The sequence below is a fragment of the Chiloscyllium punctatum genome, chromosome 8 (assembly GCF_047496795.1).
Source record: "Chiloscyllium punctatum isolate Juve2018m chromosome 8, sChiPun1.3, whole genome shotgun sequence".
NCBI classification, from domain to species: Eukaryota; Metazoa; Chordata; class Chondrichthyes; order Orectolobiformes; family Hemiscylliidae; genus Chiloscyllium; species Chiloscyllium punctatum.
This window is the reverse complement of record NC_092746.1, coordinates 79304647-79329945: the sequence shown is the minus strand read 5'-3', so window position 1 is coordinate 79329945 and position 25299 is coordinate 79304647. Positions and strand designations below refer to the sequence as shown.

The following is a 25299-nucleotide window of genomic DNA, read 5'->3' as shown; positions in this document are numbered from 1 at the left end:
ATGTCTGCCTGCTTACTTTTAATTTTCAAGGGTCCTGCTATAATATATTTACTAGTAGCTTCTAACATCTTTCTGATGATGGATTTTAAGTCATCTACCCTGCAGTTTCCTGCTTTCTGTTTCCTCTCTTTTCTATTAAAGGAGACTTATCCTGAATCTAGGGAATTTTGGAAAATTGAAGCTAATAAATCAAGTAGCTCATAGCCATTTCATATAAGACCCCAAATAAACCATCAGGTCCCCTCTTGGTTTAGCATTTTATCCAAAAGTCAACATAGGGATTGTTTGTCCATTTATTTTAAAGAAAAGGTCAATCCAGTTCACTTTACTGCTGCATCACCAGAATATTAATGCAATTCTTGATTAACTAGAATAATCATTCCTTATCAGTTAGTCTACAGCAGATCCAGGCAAGGCGTGACAAAAAGCTGCCAGTGGTGCTGTTTTTCCCCACGTAACTTGCTATACGTCATGTCTCAGCTTATGCGGAAAGTATCCCCAAATAACATTTTCTGATCAAAATAATCTGATTTCCAGCTGAACATGACATGCTTTCACTGTCTTCCACTGGAGGTGTTTATAGGTTTACCATTTTCCAATTATTCACTGAATAATTGCTTGGAATTTGTGGGGATTATTAATAACAAGATGCCACTTTTTGCTGTCATCACCCTTCTGAATCTGACTGCATGTTCAGTATTTAGCAGAGGCACAGCATAATGTGGAAAGTTGCCGTTTGTCATTCCTTGGTGGAATTTTGTTGCCCACCAGAATCAGGGCTGACAATCAGTGAAATCAATTTATTTAACACAAAATTACTCTTTTCCACACATAGAGTCATGCAGGTGTACAGCATGGAAACAGACCCTTCGGTCCAACCTGTCCATGCCGACCAGATATCCCAAACTAATCTAGTCCCACCTGCCAGCACCCGGCCCAAATCCCTCCAAACCCTTCCTATTCATATACCCATCCAATTGCCTCTTAAATGTTGCAATTGTACCAGCCTCCACCACATCCTCTGGCAGCTCATTCCATACACGTACCACCTTCTGTGTGAACAAGTTGCCCCGTAGGTCTCTTTCATATTTTTCCCCTCTCACCGTAAACCTTTGCCCTCCTAGTTCTGGACGTCCTGATCCCAGGGAAAAGACTTTGCCTATTAACCTATCCATGCCCCTCATAATTTTGTAAACACCCTTCAGCCTCCGATGCACCAGGGAAAACGGCCCCAGCCTGTTCTGCCTCTCCCTATAGCTCAAATCCTCCAACCCTGACAACATCCTTGTAAATCTTTTCTGAACCCTTTCAAGTTTCGCAACATATTTCTGATAGGAAGGAGACCAGAATTGCAAGCAATATTCCACCAGTGGCCTAACCAATGTCCTGTACAGCCGCAACATGGCCTCCCAACTCCTGTACTCAATACTCTGACCAATAAAGGAAAGCATACCAAACGCCGCCTTCTCTATCTCATCTACCAGCAACTCCACTTTCAAGGAGCTATGAGCCTACAGTACAAGATCTCTGTTCGGCAACACTCCCTAGGACCTTACCATTAAGTATATAAGTCCTGCTAAGAGTTGGTTTCCCAAAATGCAGCACCTCGCATTTATCTGAATTAAACTCCATGTGCTCATTGGCCCATCTGGCCAAGATCCTGTTGTAATCTGAGAGGTAACCCTCTTTGCTGTCCACTACACCTCCAATTTTGGTGTCATCTGCAAACTTATTAACTGTACCTCTTACGCTTGCATCCAACTCATTTATGTAAATGACAAAAAGTAGAGGACCCAGCACCGATCCTTGTGGCACTCCACTGGTCACAGGCTTCCAGTCTGAAAAACAACCCTCCACCATCACCCTACGTTTCAGCCAGTTCTTTAGATTTTAGATTAGATTACTTGCAGTGTGGAAACAGGCCCTTCGACCCAACATGTCCACACTAACCCTCCGAAGAGCAACCCACCCAGACCCATTCCCCTACATTTACCCCTTCACCTAACACTACAGGCAATTTAGCATGGCCAATTCAACTAACCTGCACATTTTGGACTGTGGGAGGAAACCGGAGCACCCGGAGGAAACCCACGCAGACTGTATCCAAATGGCTAGTTCTCCCTGTATTCCGTGAGATCTAACTAGATTATTTACAGTGTGGAAACAGGCCCTTCGGCCCAACAAGTCCACACCGACCCGCCAAACGCGCAACCCACCCAGACCCATGCCCCTACATTTACCCCTTCACTTAACACTACGGGCAATTTAGCATGGCCAATTCACCTAACCTGCACATTTTTTGGACTGTGGGAGGAAACCAGAGCACCCGGAAGAAACCCACGCAGACACAGGGAGTATGTACAAACTCCACACAGTCAGTCGCCTGAGGCAGGAATTGGACCTGGGTCTCTGGCGCTGTGAGGCAGCAGTGCTAACCACTGTGCCACAGTGCTGCCCACAAACCTTGCTAATCAGTTTCCCGAGGGGAATCTTGTCGAACGCCTTACTGAAGTCCATATAGATCACGTCAACCACTCTGCCCTCATCAATCCTCTCTGTTGCATTCCTCAAAAAACTCAATCAAGTTTGTGAGACATGATTTCCCACGCACAAAGACATATTGACTGTCCCTAATCAGTCCTTGCCTTTCCAAATACATGTACATCCTGTCCCTCAGGATTCCCTCCAACAACTTGCCCACCACCGACGTCAGGCTCACTGGTCTATAGTTCCCTGGCTTGTCCTTACCACCCTTCTTAAACAGTGGCACCACGTTAGCCAACCTCCAGTCTTCCGGCACCTCACCTGTGACTATCGATGATACAAATATCTCAGCAAGAGGCCCAGCAATCACTTCTCTAGCTTCCCAGAGAGTTCTCGGGTACACCTGATCAGGTCCTGGGCATTTATCCACCTTTACCCGTTTCAAGACATCCAGCACTTCCTCCTCTGTAATCTGGACATTTTGCAAGATGTCACCATCTATTTCCCTACAGTCTATATCTTCCATATCCTTTTCCACAGTAAATATTGATGCAAAATACTCATTTTGTATCTCCCCCATTTTCTGTGGCTCCACACAAAGGCCGCCTTGCTGATCTTTGAGGGGCCCTATTCTCTCCCTAGTTACCCTTTTGTCCTTAATATATTTTTAAAAACCCTTTGGATTCTCCTTAACTCTTTTCGCCAAAGCTATCTCAAGACCCATTTTTGCCTTTCTGATTTCCCTCTTAAGTATACTCCTATTTCCTTTATGCTCTTCTAAAGATTCACTCAATCTATCCTGTCTATTCCTTACATATGCTTCCTCCTTTTTCTTAACCAAACCCTCAATTTTTTTAGTCATCCAGCATTCCCTATACCTACCAGCCTTTCCTTTCACCCTAACAGGAATATACTTTCTCTGGATTCTCATTATCTCATTTATGAAGACTTCCCATTTTCCAGCCGTCCCTTTACCTGCGAACATCTGCCCCCTGTCAGCTTTCGAAAGTTCTTGCCTAATACCATCAAAATTGGCACTTATCCAATTCAACTTTTAGATCTGGTCCATCCTTTTCCATTATTATTTTAAATCTAATAGAATTATGGTCGCTGGCCCCAAAATGCTCCCTCACTGACACCTCAGTCACCTGCCCTGCCTTATATCTCAAGAGCAGGTCAAGTTTTGCACCTTCTCTGGTAGGTACATCCACATACTGAATCAGAAAGTTGTCTTGTATACACTTAACAAATTCTTCTCCATCTAAACCTTTTACACTATAGCAATCCCATTCTATGTTTGGAAAGTTAAAATCCCTTGCCATAACCACCCTATTATTCTTACAGATAGCCAAGATCTCCTTACAAGTTTGTTTCTCAATTTTTTTCTGACTACTGGGGGGTCTATAATACAATCCCAAAAAGGTGATCATCACTTTCTTATTTCTCAGTTCCATCCAAATAACTTCCCTGGATGTATTTCCGGGAATATCCTCCCTCAGCACAGCTGTAATTGATTAGATTCCCTACAGTACGGAAACAAACCCTTCGACCCAACAAGTCCACACCGACCCTCCGAAGAGTAACCCACCCCGACCCTATATTTACCACTGCCTAATGCACCGAACACTACGGACAATTTTAGCACGGTCAATTCATCTGATGTGCACATCTTTGGATTGTGGGAGGAAACCAGAGTACCCAGAGGAAACCCACGCAGACACAGGGAGAATGTGCAAACTCCACACAGACAGTTGCCTAAGGCTGGATTCAAACCCGGGTCCCTGGTGCTGTGATGCAGCAGTGTTAATCACTGCGCCAGCGTGCTACCTCCTTATCAAAAATGCCACCCCATTCCTCTCTTGCTTCCTTTTCTATCCTTCCTGTAGCATTTGTATCCTGGAACATTAAGCTGTCTGCCTTGCCCATCCCTGAGCCATGTTTCCGTAATTGCTATGATATCCCAGTCCCATGTTCCTAACCATGCCCTGAGTTCATCTACCTTCCGTGTTAGGCCCCTTGCATTGAAATAAATGCAGTTTAATTTATTAGTTCTATCTTGTCCCTGTCTGCCCTGGCTGTTTGACTCGCTTCTGTTCTCAACTGTAACAGTCTCAGATCGATCTCTTTCCTCACTATCTCCCTGGATTTCCCCCACCCCCCTCACCCCCCCCACCTTACTAATTTAAATCCTCCCTAGCAGCTCTAACAAATTTCCCTGCCAGTATATTCTTCCCCTTCCAATTTAGGTGCAATCCATCCTTCTTGTACAGGTCACTTCTACCCCAAAAGAGATTTCAATGATCCAAAAATGTGAATCCTTCTCCCATACGCCAGCTCCTCAGCCATGCAGTCAACTGCTCTATCCTCCTATTCCTGCCCTCACTAGCTCGTAGCACCGGGAGTAATCCAGATATTACTACTCTCGAGGACCTCCTTTTCAAATTTCTGCCTAACTCTCTGTAATCTCCCTTCAGAATCTCAACCTTTTCCCTTCCAATGTCGTTGGTTCCAATGTAGACAACGACTTTTTGCTGGCCCCTCTCCTCCGTGAGAACATTCTGCACCCTCTCTGAGACATCCTTGATCCTGGCACCAGGGAAGCAATACACCATTCTGCTTTTTCGCTGCTGGCTACAGAAAGGTCTTGTCTGTACCTCGGACTGGAGAATCCCCTATCACAATTGATCTCTTGGAACCCAACGTACCCCTCGTTGCATTAGAGCCAGTCTCAATACCAGAAACTTGGTTGTTCGTGCTCCATTCCCCTGAGAATCCATCACCCCTACATTTTTCAAAACAGCATACCTGTTTGAAATTGGTATATCCCCAAAAGACTCCTGTGCTAGCTGCCTACCTCTCTTACTTTTCCTGGAGTTAAACCATCTATATGACTGTTGTGGTTCTGTTCGCCAAGCTGGGAATTTGTGTTGCAGACGTTTCATCCCCTGTCTAGGTGACATCCTCTTTGCTTGGGAGCCTCCTGTGAAGTGCTTCTGTGATGTTTCCTCCGGCATTTATAGTGGTTTGAATCTGCCGCTTCTGGTTGTCATGCAGGAACCGGAGTTGTTTGTATGTGGCACTTAGGCGGTTGGCACAGGATTCCCATATCCTGGCTTGTCCTAGCGTCTCTTGCCCGTAGGTGTTCAAAGTTTGTGAGAAGATTTGTAGCTCGGGTGCTTGTTGTTGTGGTTCTGTTCGCCGAGCTGGGAATTTGTGTTGCAGACGTTTCGTCCCCTGTCGAGGTGACATCCTCAGTGCTTGGGAGCCTCTTGTGAAGTGCTTCTGTTATGTTTCTTTCAGCATTTATATGACAACCGGTAGCGGCAGATTCAAACCACTATAAATGCCGGAGGGAACATCACAGAAGGGCTTCACAGGGGGCTCCCAAGCACTGAGGATGTCACCTAGACAGGGGACGAAACATCTGCAACACAAATTCCCCGCTCAGCGAACAGAACCACAACAACGAGCACCCGAGCTACAAATCTTCTCACAAACTTTGAACATCTTTATGACTGTATCTGAGACGTTCCCCCCTTCCCATAACTGCCATCCATCACATACTGTTGCTGTTGCAAATTCCTCAGCTTATAACACATTAAACCTCAGTTGCTGAGGTGTACTTGAAGTTTTTTACAAGTGACCTGAGTAATAATTACTCTTCAACAGCCAATCTGGCATTGAAAAAATGAATTTTATACTTGTGGAATGATGTTAAATATCTCCAATTAGAATGAATTACTGGATTTTTAAGACTTTTATTTCCAAAAGTTATGATTTATCAGTTTTTATATTAATGGCATATATATTTCCCAATTTTTATTATACTTTGCAAAAACTAAAAGATTTTGCTAATCTTCATTTCCTGTTTGATTGTCTGAAAATATTTTTACTGTGATTGGGCTACTTGATATCAGCACAGCTGATGATAGTAATCAGCCTTAAATGTTTTTACATTAATGAATGTCAAGAGAGATCTCTCTGAAGTTTTCTTTGAGATCAGTGGCAAGTGTCTTTTGCCATGGACTGGAAAAAGGCAAGAAAATGCAGTTGAGTATTATCACAGCAGCCATGGTCGTAATGCATAGCGGAGCAGACTTAATGGACTGAATGGCCTCCTCCTATATTTTAGATACAAATTACACATTTCTTATTATAAAGAAGTGTCTTAATGGGGGGATTAAGAGGTAGAGAAATTTAGGAAGGCAATTCTAGAATTCAGGGTCTTGAAACATATAGTATTAGCAATTGTGGTAGAGAAATTAAAAATACAGGTGATCAAAAGGTCAGAATCACAGCAAAACAAATGTCTCAGAGTATTGTGCAGCTGGCAGATATAAAAATAGCGATGAAGGAAGCCATTGAGGGATTTGAAAGCAAGGATTACAGTTTTGAAATTAAGTAACTCCATAGTCAGGACACAAAGCAAGTTAGTGAAACAGGGGTAATGGGAGAATCAGACTTTGTCTAAATAAAAACATGGTTAGAAGACTTGTGGATAATCTCAGGCTGAAAATGTGTTGCTGGAAGAGCGCAGCAGGTCAGGCAGCATCCAAGGAGCGGGAAAATCGACGTTTCGGGCATGAGCCCTTCTTCAGGAATGAGGAGAGTGTGCCAAGCAGGCTAAGATAAAAGGTAGGGAGGAGGGACTTGGGGGAGGGGCGTTGGAAATGCAATAGGTGGAAGGATGTTAAGGTGAGGGTGATAGGCCGGAGTTGGGGTGGGGGCGGAGAGGTCAGGAAGAAGATTGCAGGTTAGGAAGGTGGTGCTGAGTTCGAGGGTTGGGACTGAGACAAGGTGGGGGGGGAGGGGAAATGAGGAAACTGGTGAAATCTGAGTTCATCCCTTGTGGTTGGCGAGTTCCTAGGCAGAAGATGAGGCACTTTTCCTCCAGCCGTCGTGTTGCTATGGTCTGGCGATGGAGGAGTCCAAGGACCTGCATGTCCTTGGTGGAGTGGAAGGGGGAGTTGAAGTATTGAGCCACGGGGTGGTTGGTTGGGTGGTCCGGGTATCCCAGAGGTGTTCTCTGAAACGTTACGCAAGTAGGCGGCCTGTCTCCCCAATATAGAGGAGGCCGCAGCGGGTGCAGCAAATGATGTGTGTGGAGGTGCAGGTGAATTTGTGGCGGATATGGAAGGACCCCTTGGGGCCTTGGAGGGAAGTCAGGGGGGGAGGTTTGGGTGCGAGTTTTGCATTTCTTGTGGTTGCAGGGGAAGGTGCCGGGATTGGAGGTTGGGTTGGTGGGGGGTGTGGACCTGGACGAGGGAGTCACGGAGGGACTGGTCTTTTCGGAACACTGATAGGGGAGGGGAGGGAAATATATCCCTGGTGGTGGGGTCCATTTGGAGGTGGCGGAAATGACGATGGATGATACGATGTATATGGAGGTTGGTGGGGTGGTAGGTGAGGACCAGTGGGGTTCTGTCCTGGTGGCGATTGGAGGGGAAGGGCTCAATGGCGGAGGAGCGGGATGTGGAGGAGATGCGGTGGAGAGCATTGTCTACCACGTCTGGAGGGAAGTTGTGGTCTTTGAAGAAGGAGGCCATCTGGGTGGTACGGTATTGGAACTGGTCCTCTTGGGAGCAGATGCGGCGGAGACGAAGGAATTGGGAATATGCAATGGCGTTTTTACAGGGGGCAGGGTGGGAGGAGATATAGTCTAGGTAGCTGTGGGAGTCGGTTGGTTTATAGTAAATGTCCGTGTTGATTCGGTTGCCCGAGATAGAAATGGAGAGGTCTAGGAAGGGGAGGGAGGAGTCTGAGACGGTCCAGGTAAATTTGAGGTCGGGCTAGAAGGTGTTAGTGAATTGGATGAAATGTTCAACCTCCTCGTGAGAGCACGAGGCAGCACCGATACAGTCATCGATGTAGCAGAGGAAAAGGTGGGGGGTGGTGCCAGTGTAGCTGCGGAAGATGGACTGTTCCACATATCCTACGAAGAGGCAGGCATAGCTGGGGCCCATGCGGGTGCCCATGGCTACTCCTTTGGTTTGGAGGAAGTGGGAAGATTGGAAAGAGAAGTTGTTCAGAGTGAGGACTACTTCAGTCAATCGGAGGAGGGTGTCAGTGGAAGACAGTCTGCAGTTCTCACTTTCTCCTTGAAATTATCTTGTGCCAGGTTCAAACAAATTTGAATTTGTAGGTAACCATGGCGTTAATAAAGAATAAATTGCAAACCTAAAGCAATACGCTAATGGAGAAACTGAATATAAACATCAATGTATACAGCTCTAAAGTGCTTCACATGGGGACAAACTCAGGTAAGCAGGTAAATTTAAAACTAACCTGCCGAATTCTCTTGCTGGTTCACAATCTATCTCTTTATGACTTTTTGAAGTTTAAATTTCAAAGTAGAGGCACGCGAGTGTAGGTTACTTCTAAGAAGAGTTCTCTTTGTAAAAAAAAACGAAGTTACAATATCCTTCTGGAATAGTGCTTTAAACTAACATTTTGTCAGCAAGCAGGTGACTATGCATCCCTCCAATATTAATAGGACAATGTTTTTACTTCTTGGTTTATGACAGGTTGTGTAAAGCCATTAGCTTTTGTTTCAGTTCAGAAAAGTCGAGGTTGTGCCAGTTTTTAAAAAATTTAGTTCAGAGTTCAATATTGTTGATATTCGAAGCGTGTTTAGTTTATTGCCTTGAAAAAGAATTCTGAACATTTTTATAGAATTTTGACAGATTTATAGAACTTTGAAACGAGCAGAGTTTGTTTAGAAATCTGCAGTTTGTTAGAACTGAGAAAGTTTAGTCTTTGAGATTTGTGAAACTAGTTACATAAAGTTGGTTTGGAAAGACTTATCAAACTGTCTTCACAGCTGACAGTAAGGAACCTGTCAAGGGTCAGTTAAGTAAAACCCGAAAGACTTGAGGTAGAATAATTTTGGTGGACTCGAGTCTCTGTAACAGACAGTGTTAGAACCAAGTTGAAATTTTGTTTTAATGTGTGAACTAAGATCATTCCAACCAGCTTTGATATTTAAATAGTTTGGTTTGTTTATTTCTTTTGGTGTAATTACACTTCTGTCAATAAGAGAATCAGTACCCTCATGTGAATATTTCTCATTTGCTAACCAACACATTAACAAAGTAAGTATAGAAAAAGAATTATCGAGGTAGATTTCATTCGGGCATCTAACTTTTCGAGTAGTATCATTGGCCTTTCACCAATTGTTTGAAGTGTTCTAAACCTTTCTTTATTTGTTGTATAACTGTAAAATACCAGCAACATTGAAGGAACAATGATATACTTTAAAGTCAGGATGGTGAGTGGTTTGGAGGAGAACCTGAAGGTGGTGATATTTGCTACCCTTGTCCTTCTAAATAAAAGTGGTAATAGGTTTGGAAAGTGCTGTCTGAGGATCTTTGGTGAATTTCTGCAGTTCATTTTGTAGCTAGTACACACTGCTACTGAGCATTGGTGGTGGAGGGACTGGATGCTTCTGGTGGCAGTGCCAATAAAGCAGGCTGCTTTGTCCTGAATGGTGTCAAGCTGCTTGAGTGTTATTGGATCTGCACTTATCCAGGCAGTTGGGAAGTATTCCATCACACTCCTGACTTGTGCCACAGAGATGGTGTACAGGTTTTGGGGAGTCAGGAGGTGAGTTACTTGCCGCAATATTCTTTGCCTCTGACCTGCTATTATATCCACTGTGTTTATATGGTAAATCCAGTTGAGTTTCTGATCAATGATAACCCATTGGATATTAATACTCATGGATTCAGTGATGGTAACACCATTGAATGTCAAGGGGCAGTGGTTAAATTGTCCCATATTGGTGATTAAATTAGATTTCCTACAGTATGGAATCAAACCCTTCGGCCCAACAAGTCCACATCGACCCTTTGAAGAGTAACCCACCGAGACCCATTCCCCTAGCCTATATTTACCCCTGGCTAATGCACCTAACACAATGGGCAATTTAGCATGACCAATCCACCTAGCCTGCACATCTTTGGATTGTGGAAGGAAACTGGAGCACCCGGAGGAAACCCATGCAGATGCAGGGAGAATGTGCAAGCTCCACACAGATGGTCACCCCAGGTGGGAATGGAGCCCAGGTCCCTGGTGCTGTGAGGCAGCAGTGCTAACCACTGAGCCACCGTGCCTGATTGTATTCTATATTTCCAAATGCTCTGTTCTTACATCCTTTACAATAGAGTCCCAGTTTTCCCAAAAATAGATGTTAAGCTAACTAGCATATCTGTTTTTTGTCTTCTTTTCCTTTTGATAAAGCTGTTAAATTGGCAGTTCTTCAATCCTCCAAAACCTTTCCAATATCTAAGGATTCTTGAAAGATTGTTACCAGCATACCCACTATGTCTGTAGCCATTTCCTTCAAATACAGCGGACTCCCCTCATTAGTTCCTGAAGCTTATCGATCTTTAGCCCCATTAGTTTCCCTAGTGTCTTTCTTTAGTGATTATTACATCAGTAGAAAATCCTAATGACCTGTCTCCATATTTCAACTTGTGATGCAGTTCGATGAAGAAGAGTAGTTTCTGTGGAACAAAAACATTGCTGAAAGATCTGTTTCTATGCTAATGGTACTGTGTATTGCAATCTTCTATTTTGCCATTTTATCATACAGTTATGTGTAATTATGTTGTAAATGAATTCAAGAAGAACTTGCATGAGATTTGCTCTGAACTCAGCCCTCCAAGTCTTCAAGCACTTTGCTGAAATGAATTTCATGCAATTAGATATGACTTGAATTTCTCATTTAAAGTTGTGTAATGAAAATTATTTCTTTCCAGCCAGGATGTTTATTGTACATAAAAGGACACATTTTATCCCTTCTTGTTTTAAATATATTATTTGAATCTTCCTTCTAAGATGTAAGAAAATTTTGTTTTGCTCCCTTTTAGTTTAGTTTTGTACTCTACCATGACTTTGTTAAATATTTACTTGCATTGGGTTCCATGACATATCTGGATTAGTGGTGCAGCAAGAGCACAGCAGTTCAGGCGGCATCCAACGAGCAGCGAAATCGACGTTTCGGGCAAAAGCCCTTCATCAGGAAGGGCTTCCAGCACCACTAATCCAGTATTTGGTTTTCAGCATCTGCAGTCATTGTTTTTACCTCCATGACATATCTCCCAAGGCATTATGTGTGGAATCGAGGCTGAGGCTTTGTTAGCGGCACAATAGTAATGCACTCTGAGGTCAAGGTTCAGCTGAGGCCAAGTTTTCGTGGAATAGAAGTAGATAGTTATTGTTAAGCACAGCATCAGTGTAACAGCTATTATGTAATTCAGCCCAGAGAAGGGAGAAGCGACTGGAAGCCTGATTTGGAAAGGTTCATTTTGAGAAGTTTTTTTAAGAGTAGGGACAGAAATAGTAATAGAGGATTTGAAGGAAGGAGTTCTTTGGCAATAAGAAAGTAATTTAGTTACATATACGAGACCTGTGAACAGTGGGGAAGTGAAAACTTTAATGCCCTACATACTGATGAACACTATTTAATGCTATTTGTGCAATGGCAATTTGAAATGGCATGTTTGATATGACTGGATCTGACCTTTCCCGTCAGGTCAGTTTAAACATACGTTTTTGAAATCTTTTTTGAAATTTGTTTATCTTCAAAATCAGTGAGAACACTTGACAGTAGTACATTAGCTAATAGATCATGTGAATTTTACTTTGAAGTAGTTCAGGCTTTTTACTTATGCTTAAGAACTCTTAGTTGACCCTGGTCAAATTAGAGCAGTTTACAACCGCGAAAAGTTCTGGTGAGAGCTGTTGGCCACAGATCCTACTTTTTCTAAAGGTTCAAGAAACAAACTGAGTGACGCATGCTTTATGCTGTGGCAAGTTCTGCCTAGATTTTCACTTGTAATTATTTTGTAAAACTGTGGAAATAAAGTGGTTCTGCATGAAAAGTGCTTCCCAATTGGATTAAGCAATATCTTCCATCGAGTCAATAGCACTACTTAAATATTTGTGTAATGGAAAATGAAAAGTAGCTCACAGTGAAATATGCAGTTGCAGATAGTTACTGCTAAGGTTAGATGACTTTAACTTAAATGAGATACACTTGCCAAGTTTTCCAAATGCTAGAAGTTTAAACTAAGTCTGGAAGCAAGCATGATAAAAGTTACTGTAATTTTTCTGGACTCTTTGTCTCCCTGCCAATAGTATTATGAAAATAGTAATCAAGGCTGTGCACATAGCCCTACGTAGGGGGCTAATGAGGCTTTGCCCCTCTTTCCAATTTTTAATATGCTAAAAGTAATTAAAAACAATATGTTCTAGTGAGAAATCATATATAGTAAATGTCTTGTATGATAGAATCATACAAGAAGAATAGTTCATCTATTGCAAAAATACAATGCTGAAGATGATGAATATCTGAGGTTGAAGCTATAAATGGTCCTTGACGTTCTGAAGGTCAGAAGTCAATGACCAGGTTATAGTCCCAACAGGTTTATTTGAAACACAAGTTTTCGGAGCGCTGCTCCTTTGTGAGGTGAAGTGAAGTGAAGAAAAGCACACCGATACAGAATTTACAGGCAGAGAGATCGAAAGATTGTACAAATGGTGTGAGTGCAGTATTCACAATCTGAATAATAAGTCAGTGCAGGTGATCAGAAGTGTCAGATGGTGTGAGTAAAGTGCTAACAGCTTAATAGCAAGTGAAGAGATGACTTATAATCTGATCAGTTGAGACAGAAAGATAATTACAAAAACTTAAAAATAAGGTGGTGCTGAAAACAAATCAAATAGCTGGAATAACATGGTAGGTATAAGAGTCGCCTTTGAGATAACAACACAAGCACCAAGCAGAAACTGATAACCAAGTTCTGTACTTAAGAAGACAACCTCAATCATGACCTTGGGTTCATGTCGTGCTACATGTTACCTCACCATGTTGTTCTGTATTTGTAAAATCTTCTTTCCTATCCTGTTTTGACACCATTACCGTAATAATTTGATATGAATTTTCTACCTTAATTAGTTTGTCCAGTTTTAGATTGCTTGTTACTTTGGTTAGACCCTCTGCATGCACCTGCATCCTCAGGTAAATTTTCTCATTTTACTTACGATAACATGATGTCAGAAAATGAAAGGCAATGTTGAAAAGACACCAAAGAAGATAAATAATGATGATATGGCAAATAGATGACTTCTCAAGATTGGAAAGGAAAGAAAAACTGAGAGTTGATATAATCTACAGAGCAAGTGTATGATTAGTTATCAAGCCACTGCTGTATAGGTATTAAGCAATTTAGGAATGCTTGAGTATTGAAAAAAATGTTGCTAACTTTGAAACATCATTAATTCATGTGCTTGTTCCTGCATCTCCACCTCAGACAAGAAAGACTTGAGTCCAGTATTGTAGTGTGATATTTTGTAAAATTAATTGGAGTATTTCTTTTTTTTAGGGTATGACATTGGATGAATTCAATAAACTGGACTTTGACATGATCCTAATGAGTCCTCCTTGTCAGCCATTCACAAGGTGTGTATTTACAAAAAAAACCTGTATTTCATAACAATGAATTCTATATGAAATGCCTTGACAAATTTCTGATGATACAGTGAAATGTTACATTGTTATAAATTAAGATGAAGGCTCAGCTAGAATCATGTTTATTGATGAAATGGTCTGATGGGCCAAATGGCCTATTCTTTAATGTTTTGAAGTGTTTCTCAGTTTGATTATTAAATAGTAAAGTTTTAACCTTATGTATCGTTATCTTTACTGAATCTGTAAGTAAAGCTTTGCAATACAAGTATTGGCTTATATACAGAAAACATTGGAAACACTCAGGATATCAAGCTTCATCTGTGTAGAGGGAATAAAACAGTTATATTTCAAACATGTTTTTGCCCTTGTGGGGAATCATGTGGAAAGTACAAAGAAGGCCAGTTGAGTGTCTGACTACAGTTAAATTATTGAAAAATGTGTTGATGGAAAAGTGCAGCAGGTCAGGCAGCATCCCAGGAGCAGGAGAATTGACGTTTCGAGCATAAGCCCTTCTTCAGGAATTCTGAAGACTCCTGAAGAAGGGCTTATGCCCGAAACATCGATTCTCCTGCTCCTTGGATGCTGCCTGACCTGCTGCGCTTTTCCAGCAACACATTTTTCAGCTCAGATCGCCAGCATCTGCAGTCCTCACTTTTTTCTTACAGTTAAATTGTGTCTAGTCTTTCAGACAGAAGCAACATGGGATTAATGTGTGACAAGTGAAATCCCTGTCACAGGATCTAAATTCCATTCGTAGTTTATTTCTTACTTACAAAGGAAGTTCAGGTTCACAGCACAGAAATTGAATTTCACTTATCACTTAAATCTCGGAGTACTTTTATCTCTGTTTTTGTTTGAAACACATTCTCAAATTGAGAAAATTTTATTACCTAGGTAAAAGATAATTGTATCATAATTGGAGAAGTTTAACAGCCATATTAGTGTTGAACTCTACCTTGGCTAGAATGCACAATGGGACATTTTTTAAAAGTTATTTTATTTGAATGCAGAATTAGAAAAACAATAGTAAAAGAGCTGTACTTGAGTTGCTTTGAGCATGACCTTCATATTAAGAGAGCATTTGAGTATGGCATCAAGGAGCCAAAACAAAATTGAAGTTATTGGAAATTGGGAAGAAAACTCTCCAAAGGTTGGAATCATATTTAGTATAAAACAAGACAGTTGTGCTTATTGGAGATCAATCGCCTTGGTTCCAGACTGTTTCTGCAGAAGTTCCTCAGGGCACAACCATCTTCAGCTCCTTCACCAATAACCTTCCTCCCACATTAAAGTCAAAAGTTGGAATGTTCACTGCTGTATTAATTATTATGTGCAGTCTAGTTAATGACTCCTCAGGTATTGAGGCAATCCAAACACAGCAAAGCGTGGACAATATTCAGACTTTGAACTGATGAGTACAAGTAATATTTGCTCTTACAAGTCTTCAGGAAATAACCATTGCCAACAAAAGAAAATCCAATCATTTACTGCTGACATTCAGTGGGATTATGATCGCTGAATCCCCAACTGCCAATATCCTGGGGGTTGCCATTAATCAGAAACTGAACTGGACCTGCCATATTGTGATAGAATCTGCTATGTTTTGTCAATTTGTGCTATAGGAACCAATAATATCTGAAAATTGTAGCATTCAGGGAACAGACAGTTCCATGGATATTCAAATTTCACTGCTGGTTACTACATTTGATTCTGTTTAGTAATGGGGCAGACCTTATTGCAAGTTTTTCAGTAGGCAAATCGAAACTGTTGAAGGGTCACTGAAGGGCATTTCAAAGGTCAACCAGTTGAAGGGTCAGAGCGAAAACTGAGAAGCAGAAAAGAATTGATAAGCTATATTTCTCCAGAGGCTGTCTATTTGGAATTCGGTGAGATGTCCCAACTCTGCGCAGGAACTGGACTTAGGAGCTGTTTGCATATCTCTGCAGATCAGAAAAAATTCAGGAAGCTCTTCCAGTACAGTTAGAATACTGGCATCTAACCAACAATGTGGAACATTGTCCATGTATGTCCTGTGCACAAAAAGCAGGACAAATCCAAATCAGCCAGTTACCACCATACTAGTCAACATTCAATCATCAGTAAAGTGATGGAAAGTGTCATGAAAACAGTGATATCAAGCAGAACATGGTCAGTAATAACCTGCTCAGTGATGGCTAGTTTAGGTTCTGCTTAGGCTACTTAGCACCTAACCTCATTATAGCTTCATTCTGACATTGACAAAAGAGCTGAATTCCAGAAGTGAGGTGAAAGTGACAGCCTCTGACATCAAGGCTACATTCAACCAAGTGTGGCATCAAGGAGCCCTATCAAAACCGGAATCAATAGGAATCAGGAAGCAAACTCTCCACTGATTGGAGTCATACCTGTGGAGATATAAGATGATTATTGGAGATCATTCATCTCAGCTCCAGGACATTTCTGCAGGAGTTTCTCAGGGTAGTGTTCTAAGCCTAACCATTTTCAGCTATTTCATCAATGACCTACCCTCCACCATAAGGTCAGAAGTGAGATGTTCACCGATAATTGCACAATGTTTAGCACCATTCATGACTCCTTAGATACTGAAGCAGTCCATGTTCGAATACAAGTTTTGGACAATATCCAAGCTTAGACTGATAAGTGGCAAGTATCCAGGCACTGTTCATCTCCAATAAGAAACAATCTAATGACTACCCCTTGACACTGAGTGATATAAACATCACTAAATCCCCTGGTGTCAAATCCATGGCATCACCATTGACCAGAACTCACCCTGACTCACCACATAAACATAGTGACTGCATGAGCAGGTCAGAGGCTTGAAATACTATCGCAAGTAACTGACCTCCTGTCTCTTTAAAGTCTGTCCATTATCTGCAAGACACAAGCCAGGAGTGTGATAGAACGCTCCCCTCTTGCTTGATGGGTCCAACAACACTCAAGAAGCTTGACACCGTCCAGGAAAAGCAGACCACTTGTTTGGCACCATATCCACAAGTATCCACTCCCTCCACTTCTCAGTAGCAGCAGTGTGTACTATTTACAGGATGCACTGCAGAAATTCACCAGAGACCCTTAAACAGCACCTTCCAAACCCACAACCACTTCCATTTAGAAGGACAATGGTCTCAGATACTTGGGAACATCATCATCCGCAAGTTCTTTCGATAATGAACAGTAATTACTATTTATTACAAGTAACTAGATTCTCGCTACAGATAAACAATTAATTCACTTATAAATTTACCCTTACAAATACGCATACACGCAGAGGCAGACAGCAGCCAGGGAGAATTACATTGTGAGCAGATGGGAAAAACTGGAAAGACAGTTCAGAAGTCTTTGTTTCCAGGTTCTGCGGCTGAGTTGATCCTTATGACTCTTGTACTGGCTTGCATGTTGCTTCACTTTTTTTTCGATGCTTTCTGTCATTGGGAAGACACACAAAATGGCTGATTCTCTTATTAAAAAGTCACAGTAATAACAATGGCAAGAAAGATAAACTTGTTTTCTTTGGATTTGCAGTGAGTTTTGATTACAGAGAACAGACAGACCACTCCCAAACTGGGAAAGACCTGAACATATCTCTCTCTCTCTCTCTCTCTCTCTCTTCTGTGTAACTTGTTCCCAATTCCAAAGGAGAACCAATTACGCAATTGTTAGTGGACAATAAACTGTAGACCAATCAGCTTCTCACTGCCCACCAACACTGTATCAGCATACCCCCTCAGCACCAAATTGTTTGCAACTCCAAAATTCATTTCCTGTTTCTTCAAACAGTTGCTTACAAAATGCCTGATGTGTGTCAGGTTACTTGCTTTTCAAAACAGCAACACCAGTTGCAAAATAGTTTTTTAAAAGCTTTGGACTGGAATGAGAAAGAACTGTTTAAAATTAAAAAAAAATGCCTTATAAATAAAAACGGTAGCAGTATTGGCCTGATGGAGCTGGTCGCCTTTGAAACAGCTGGAGTTGTGTTTGAGTGGGTGTCATAGAATCATAGTCACAGAGGTGTACAGCACGGAAACAGATCTTTTGGTCCAACTTGTCCATGCCTACCAGATATCCCAACCCAATCTAGTCACACCTGCCAGCACCCAGCCCACATTCCACCAAACCCTTTCTATTCATATACCCGTCCAGATGCCTTTTACATGTTGCAATTGTACTCCCCTCCACCACTTCCTCTGGCAGTTCATTCCATACACGTACCACCCTCTGCATGAAAAAGTTGCTCCTTAGGTCTCTTTTATGTGTTTCCCCTCTTACCCTAAACCTATGCCCTCTAGTTCTGGACTCCAACACCCTAGGGAAAAGACATTGTCTATTTATCCTATCCATGCCCCTCATGATTTCATAAACCTGTATATAAGGTCACCCCTCAGCCTCCGATACGACAGGGAAAACAGCCCTAGCCTATTCAACCTCTCCTTATACCTCAAATCCTTCAATCCTGGCACCATCCTTGTAAATCTTTTCTGAACCCTTTCAAGTTTCACAGCATCCTTCCGACAGGAAGGAGACCAGAATTGTATGCAATATTCCAATGTCCTGTACAGCCACAACATGACCTCCCAACTCCTGTACTCAATATTCTGACCAATAAAAGAAAGCATACCAAACGCCGCCTTCACTATCTTATCTCGCTGCAACTCCACTTTCAAGGAGCAGTCCAAGGTCTCTTTGTTCAGTAACACTCCCGAGGACCTTACCATTAAGATTTGCTGTTAAGATTTGCTTCCCCAAAATGCAGCATTTGACATTTATCTAAATTAAACTCCACCTGACACTTCTCAGCCCATTGGTCCATGTGATCAAGTTTCCGTTGTTATCTGAGGTAACCTTCTTCGCTGTCCACTCTTCCTCCAATTTTGGTGTCATCTGCAAACTTACTAACTATGCCTCTTATGCTCACATCCAAATTATTTATATAAATACCAAAAAATAGTGGACTCAGCACAGATCCTTGTGGCACACCTCTGGTCACAGGCCTCCAGTATGAAAAACAATCCTCCACCATCATCCTCTGTCTTCTACCTTTGAGCCAATTCTGTCTCCAGATGGCTAGTTCTTCCTGTATGCTATGAGATCTAACCTCACTAACCAGTCTCACATGGGGAACCTTGTCGATTGCCTTACTGAAGTCCAAATAGGTCACATCTACCGCTCTGCCCTCATTAATTTTCTTTGTTCCTTCTTCAAAATTCAATCAAGTTTGTGAGACATGATTTCCCATGCACAAAGCCATGTTGACTATCCCTAATAAGTCCTTGCCTTTCTAAAAAGATGTACGTCCTGTCCCTCAGGATTCCCTCCAACAACTTGCTCACCACCGACGTCAGGCTCACTGGTCTATAGTCCCTGGCTTGTCCTTACCACCTTTCTTAAACAGTAGCATCATGTTAACCAACCTCCAGTCTTCTGGCACCTCACCTGTGACTATCGATGATACAAATATCTCAGTAAGAGGCCCAACAATCACTTCTGTAGCTTCCCACAGAGTTCGAGGGTACACCTGATCAGGTCCTGGGATTTATGCACTTTTATGCATTTCAAGACATCCAGAACTTCATCCTCTGTAAAATGGACATTTTTCAAGACGTCACCATCTATTTCCCTACATTCTATGTCTTCCATGTCCTTTTCCACAGTAAATACTGATGCAACATACTTGTTTAGTATCTCCCCATCTCCTGCAGCTTCATACAAAGGCCGCCTTGCTGATCTTTGAGGGGCTCTATTCTCTTCCTAGTTACCCTTCTGTCCTTAATGTATTTGAAAAATCTTTTGGATTCTCCATTACTCTATTTGCCAAAGCTGTCTCATGTCTTCTTTTTGCCCTCCTAATTTCCCTCTTATGTGTACTCCTACTGCCTTTATACTCTTCTAAGGATTCACTCGATCTATTCTGTCTATACTTGACATATGCTTCCTTCTTTTTCTTAACCATACCCTCCATTACCTGTCATTTCCTATACCTACCAGCTTTTCCGTGCACTCTAACAGGAATACACTTGGCCTCTTGTTATTGATGTGCAGTTTATCGAATCCAAGTGAACATGAACCCAGGAAAATTATATGAACCACCAGAATATGCGCAGTTATTAAGGCAGTGGCCTGACAGAGTGTCTTTTGAGGGTGTTTCATATCTTGCGTTCCATTATGAATGTGTTATGAGATTTGCTAACCCATTGTGACACCAATATTTGGTGAGAATTGCTGAGGTATCCATTGAATCTGTCTGTCCCTCCCAAAAGAGACATTTTTAACTTTAGCCAAGGGGGACAACACAGCCTTTGGAACTCTGTCTTGCTGCAGAGAACAGTACCTATTGTTATAACTCATTACTACTGCATTTCTATTTTGTCCCCACACTTGAATAGAACTCTGTACCATAGTGTTTTATTCAGTTCACTTATCCTTCTTGCAGTCTGTACCTTTGTCAGCACTGGGAGCAGCAATGTCACACCAATTGGACAAGGGTACTAACCGAGGCTCCGCTAAAACGAAAATCTGGATCCAGGTTCTCGATCCAAATTCTGGATTATTGCAATCACACCCCCAGTTCCTGACCATGTGTAAAATTTATTGAAATAATTTAAATCGTATGACTGCCTCCTGAGACACAGTGATTGAATACCTCTCACCCTCACTAATCTATTGCAATGTCTGCCGCTCGGACTCTCGTTCATCATATCTGAACCAAAGGTCCTTGAGCAGCCAACATTTGCTGCAAATGTGGTCACCATGGATAACAGCATCCACCAACTCCCACATTCCAGAGCTGCAACAGATCACCTGCTTAGCCATCTACATTCTATTTAATTATTTCATTTTTATGTTAGATATTTTAAAAGTGAATTTCCTAACACTATTCTTCAGCTGTAATGTCTTGATCTTAACCACTTGACAATTCAGAGACATACGGCAAATATCAGCCAATCACCTACTGTTTTCCTGTGATTTCCCACTTTCCTGCTGAGTCATAGAGTCAGACAGCACCAAAACAAACTCTTTGGCCGAACTCGTCCATGCCGACCAGTCCCATTTGGCGTATACTGTCTTCCTGTGACACTACTTTCATATCCATGTACCTGTCCAAATGTCTTTTAAATGTTGTACTGGCCTCTACCACTTCCTCTGGCAGCCCATTCCATGCATGTACCACTGTCTATGTGCGAAAATTGTCCCTGATGTCCTTTTTAAATCTTTCCCCTCTGACCTTAAATCTATACCCTCAAGTTTTGGACCTCCCTTCCACAGGGAAAAGACCTGGGCTATTCATTTTATATATGCCCGTCCTGATTTTATAAACCTCTGTAAAGTCCCCCTTTAGCATCCTACGCTCCAAGGAAAGAAACCCCAGCCTATTCAGCCTCTCCTTATAACTCAAGCCCTCCAGTCTCGTAACATCCTTGTAGATCTTTTCTACACCCTTTCCAATTTAAGAAAATCCTTCCTATTGCAGGGTGACCATAATTGTACTTACTACTCCAAATGTGGCTTTACCAATGACTTGTACAGCCTTAACATGACATGCCAATTCCTGTATTCAGTGCTGTGACTGATGAAGGCGAGTGCTAAATGCCGCCTTCACCACCCTGTCTACCTGTGTTTCTTGAAAGTAGCGTCAATGTACCTGCACTCCTAAATCTCTCTGTTGACAACACTCCCCAGAGCCCTGCCATTAACTGTGCAAGTCCTGGCCTGGTTTGTCTTATCAAAATACAACATCTCGCATTTATCGAAGTTAAACTCCATCTGCCATTCCTTAGTCCATTGGCCTATTTGATCAAAATCCCGTTGTACGCTGAGGTAACCTTTTGCACTATCCACTATACCACCAGTGTTTGGTCATTTGTAAACTTAGTAACCATGCTTCCAATATTCTCATCTAATTCTTTGTGTAAATGACAAATAACAGTGACCCAGCACCAATCATTGAGTCATACAGCATGGAAACTGATACTTCTGTTCAACTAGTCCACACTGATCATATTCTCAAAGTAAACTAGTCCCAATTGCCTGCATTTTGCCCATATCCCTCCAAACCTTTCATGTATTCATGTACTTCTCCAAATATTTCTTAAATATTATAACTGTACCAGCATCCACCACTTACTCAGGATGTTCATTCCACACATGAGCCACTCGTGGTTTAAAACAAGTTGCCCCTCATGTCTTTTTTAAATCTTTCTCTTCTCACCTTAAAAATATGCCCCCTGGTTTTGAAATCTCCCACCCTCAGGGAAATGAAAACTGTTGCTATTCACCTTGTCTATGCCCCTCATGATTTTGTAAACTTCGATAAGGTCATCCCTCAACCTCCTCTGCTCTGTGGAAAAAGGTCCCAGCCTATCCAGCTTATTTTATAACTCAAACCCTCCATTCCTGGCAACATCCTGGTATATATTTTCTGAACCCTCACCAATGTAATAATATGTTTTCTATAGTAGGGCAATGAGATCTGCACACAGTACTCCAGAAGCGGCCTCATCATCGTCGTGTACAGCCTCAACATGATGTCCTAACTCCAATACTCAGGGGTCTGAATTGTGAAGGCAAGCAGTTTAATGTCTTCTAAACCACCCTGTCTATCTGTGACGCAACTTTCAATTAATTTTGTATCTAAATCTCTCTGTGTCTCTGTTCTACAACACTACCCATCCCTACAGCACACTGCTGATCACAGGTCTCCAGGCAGAGCAATAACCCTCTAATTTCTATTGTCAAACAAATTTCATATCCTTTGGTCAGCTTTCCCTGGATCCCATTATGATCCAACCCTACAAACCAGTCTACCTTGGCAAAGGTCCATGCAGACAAAATCTACCATGTTGCCTACTTCATCTATCATCTTGACCACCTCTTCAAAAAACTTAAATCAAGGTTATGACATCAAAGAACATTTGACAACTCACTTTGACTGAATACGTAGGATGTGTTTTCTTTTACCCCTAGTAGATAATGTGCGGAATCCCAGCTTAATTTTGGAGAGTTTCAACCACTTATTAATGAAGCAGCTTCCATTGCTGTTGGCTTTGATGTGACTGAAAACAAGATCTTATTATGCATTGGTATATTCAGGTAACATGGAAAAGTATTCAACTGACCCTTTGAGATAATTTGAGTGCTTATTGATTCATACTTCCAAGCTTTTACAGTATTGTGGCATTTGTGCAATTTTGTTTTAATTTCTTCAGGTAAGCAATTATGTTAGCAAAATATAATAAAGATTCTCTTTATAATTGGGGCGGCACAGTGGCTCAGTGGTTGGCACTGCTGCCTCACAGTGCCAGGGAACCAGGTTCGATTCCTGCCTCCGCTGACTCTCTGTGTGGAGTTTGCACATGCTCCCCGTGTCTGCATGGTTTTCCTCCGGGTGCTCTGGTTTCCTCCCACAATCCAAAGATGTGCTGTTTAGGTGAGTTGACCATGCTAAATTGCTCATAGTGTAGGTTAATAGTCAGGGGTGAACATAGGGTAGGGGATTGGATCTGAGTGAGTTATTCTTCAGAGGGTCGGTTTAGGCTTGTTGGATCGAAGGATCTGTTTCAACACTATAGGGATCCTAATTCTAATAACAAAATAACACATAGCAAATATATGCTTGCTATTTATTCTGTTTACCAAATGATATAAATGAATGAGTAGCTTTTGTTCAGTTCTTTCTTCTTTCCATAAGTAAAAAGAATGAAAATCTTTTATTTCGAGTCTAATTGCCCATCTTTATTTTTAAAACAGAATAGGTTCACAGAAAGACGTATTGGATCCCAGGACCAAGAGCTTTTTGTACATTCTTGATATACTTCCAAGGTATGGAAAATACTATAAAGTATAAGTGTGTTCTGTGGTAAACTAGTAGAAACTTTTGAAAGATGTAAGTCAAAAATGTTTAAATTTTAAAAAAGTCTTAAATAAAAGCAAAACATAATAGAATTTCAGAAGAGGCTAGGTAGTTTCTGAAAGTAAAAAGATTTAACTAATATTCCAGTGAGGTGAAGTTAGAGCATTCAAATATTAAGCAAAGTTTAATTTTCTATCATGGTTTCTTAAATTCAATATTCAGGAGTAATGTAGAATAAATTCTCGACATAGCAGAATTTTCCTTTCCCTTGAAGTAATGGAGCAGGTGGCAGAAAGGGCAGGATAAGCAAGCTGATTGGCTCTGGATAGGTACCTTTAATGTTCCTGTAACCTGAGCAGTTAAATTCTGGGTGGAAAAATCTATGGATGATTTTTGTCAGTCTGTCACTAATTATGTTAAAAATAGTCAATTAACAACCACAGAAAGCTTCAGTTCATGAAGGATTGAATATTTGCCTTTCCAGCATCCTGCCTCCCCTTTTGACTGGGAAGTCAGGGTAGATTGCCTTTCAGATTTTGTAGAGAGGGACCTCCATTTGTCTCAATCTGGGGCAACTGGGGTCCAGAGAAGAGGGTGGTATCTATTGAGTGCCACCATGATCTCCTCCCACACCCTTGCTGCTTTGGGCAGGTAGTCTCTCATTTTGAAAGATGATCACCCTCACACTTTACTCAGTAAAGGCATAATCCTGGGTCAGACACCCAGTATGTTTTCAAGCAATTTGCTGTGCTTGTTGAAGGATAAACTGATTATGAAAATAGAGTGAAATATAGGTTTAGGAAATATAATGCTGAAATCAAATACATTGATAAAAAAGAAACTGAAGTGTTTTCACCTAAATGCTTTTAAAATAATTCCACTTTTCAGCCTGTGTTAATCAGAATCATAGATGTTTTGCAGACATGCAAATTAGGAGCAGGAGTATATCATTCAAACCTGCTCAGCCATTCAACAAGATGATGGCTGATATGATTACTCTGTACCCGGATACCTCCAATAACCTTTATCTTGCTTGTTTATAAAAGAAATTATCTCCCTTGGTCTCAGAAATATTTGAGTGCTCTGCTTCTGCCATCTTTTGAAGAAGGTATTTTTAAAGATTCATGGTCCTCTGAGGAAAAAAAAAAGTTCTCTTCATCTTTCTTAAATGGTGCCACCTTATTTTTAAACAATGATCCTCTGAAGTGAAGAAGCCTCCTTTCCATGTCCATCCTGTCGAGACCTATTGGGATCTTGCATGTTTCAAATTGTATAATTTACCAGCATTTGGCCCACAACCTTGAATGTTATGATGTGCCAAATGCTAATCCAGGTACTTTTTAAATAATGTAGGCAAAGTACCTCTACCATCCTCTCAAGCAGCACATTCCAGACCATCACCACCCCCCCCCCCCAAACCTCTTGCCCCTCAATTAAAACCTATGTTCCCTCGTGGCTGTCCCTTCAACTAAGGTTAACAGCTACACCATATTCA

At 41.5% G+C, this 25299-nt stretch overlaps 1 protein-coding gene across 3 annotated transcripts in view; it reads left to right on the top strand.

Annotated features, from left to right (window-relative positions):
• The window catches only part of trdmt1 (tRNA aspartic acid methyltransferase 1), an 86607-nt gene that overhangs the window by 26855 nt on the left and 34453 nt on the right, over window positions 1-25299 (top strand). For all 3 annotated transcript variants that reach the window (XR_011961379.1, XM_072575899.1, XM_072575898.1), the window contains exons 3-4: window positions 13872-13948; window positions 23702-23773. Coding sequence is in view for 2 of the 3 variants with exons in the window: in XM_072575899.1 (XP_072432000.1) it covers window positions 13872-13948; window positions 23702-23773 (149 nt within the window). In the remaining variant the exon portion in view is untranslated. The remainder of the gene's footprint in view (window positions 1-13871; window positions 13949-23701; window positions 23774-25299) is intronic.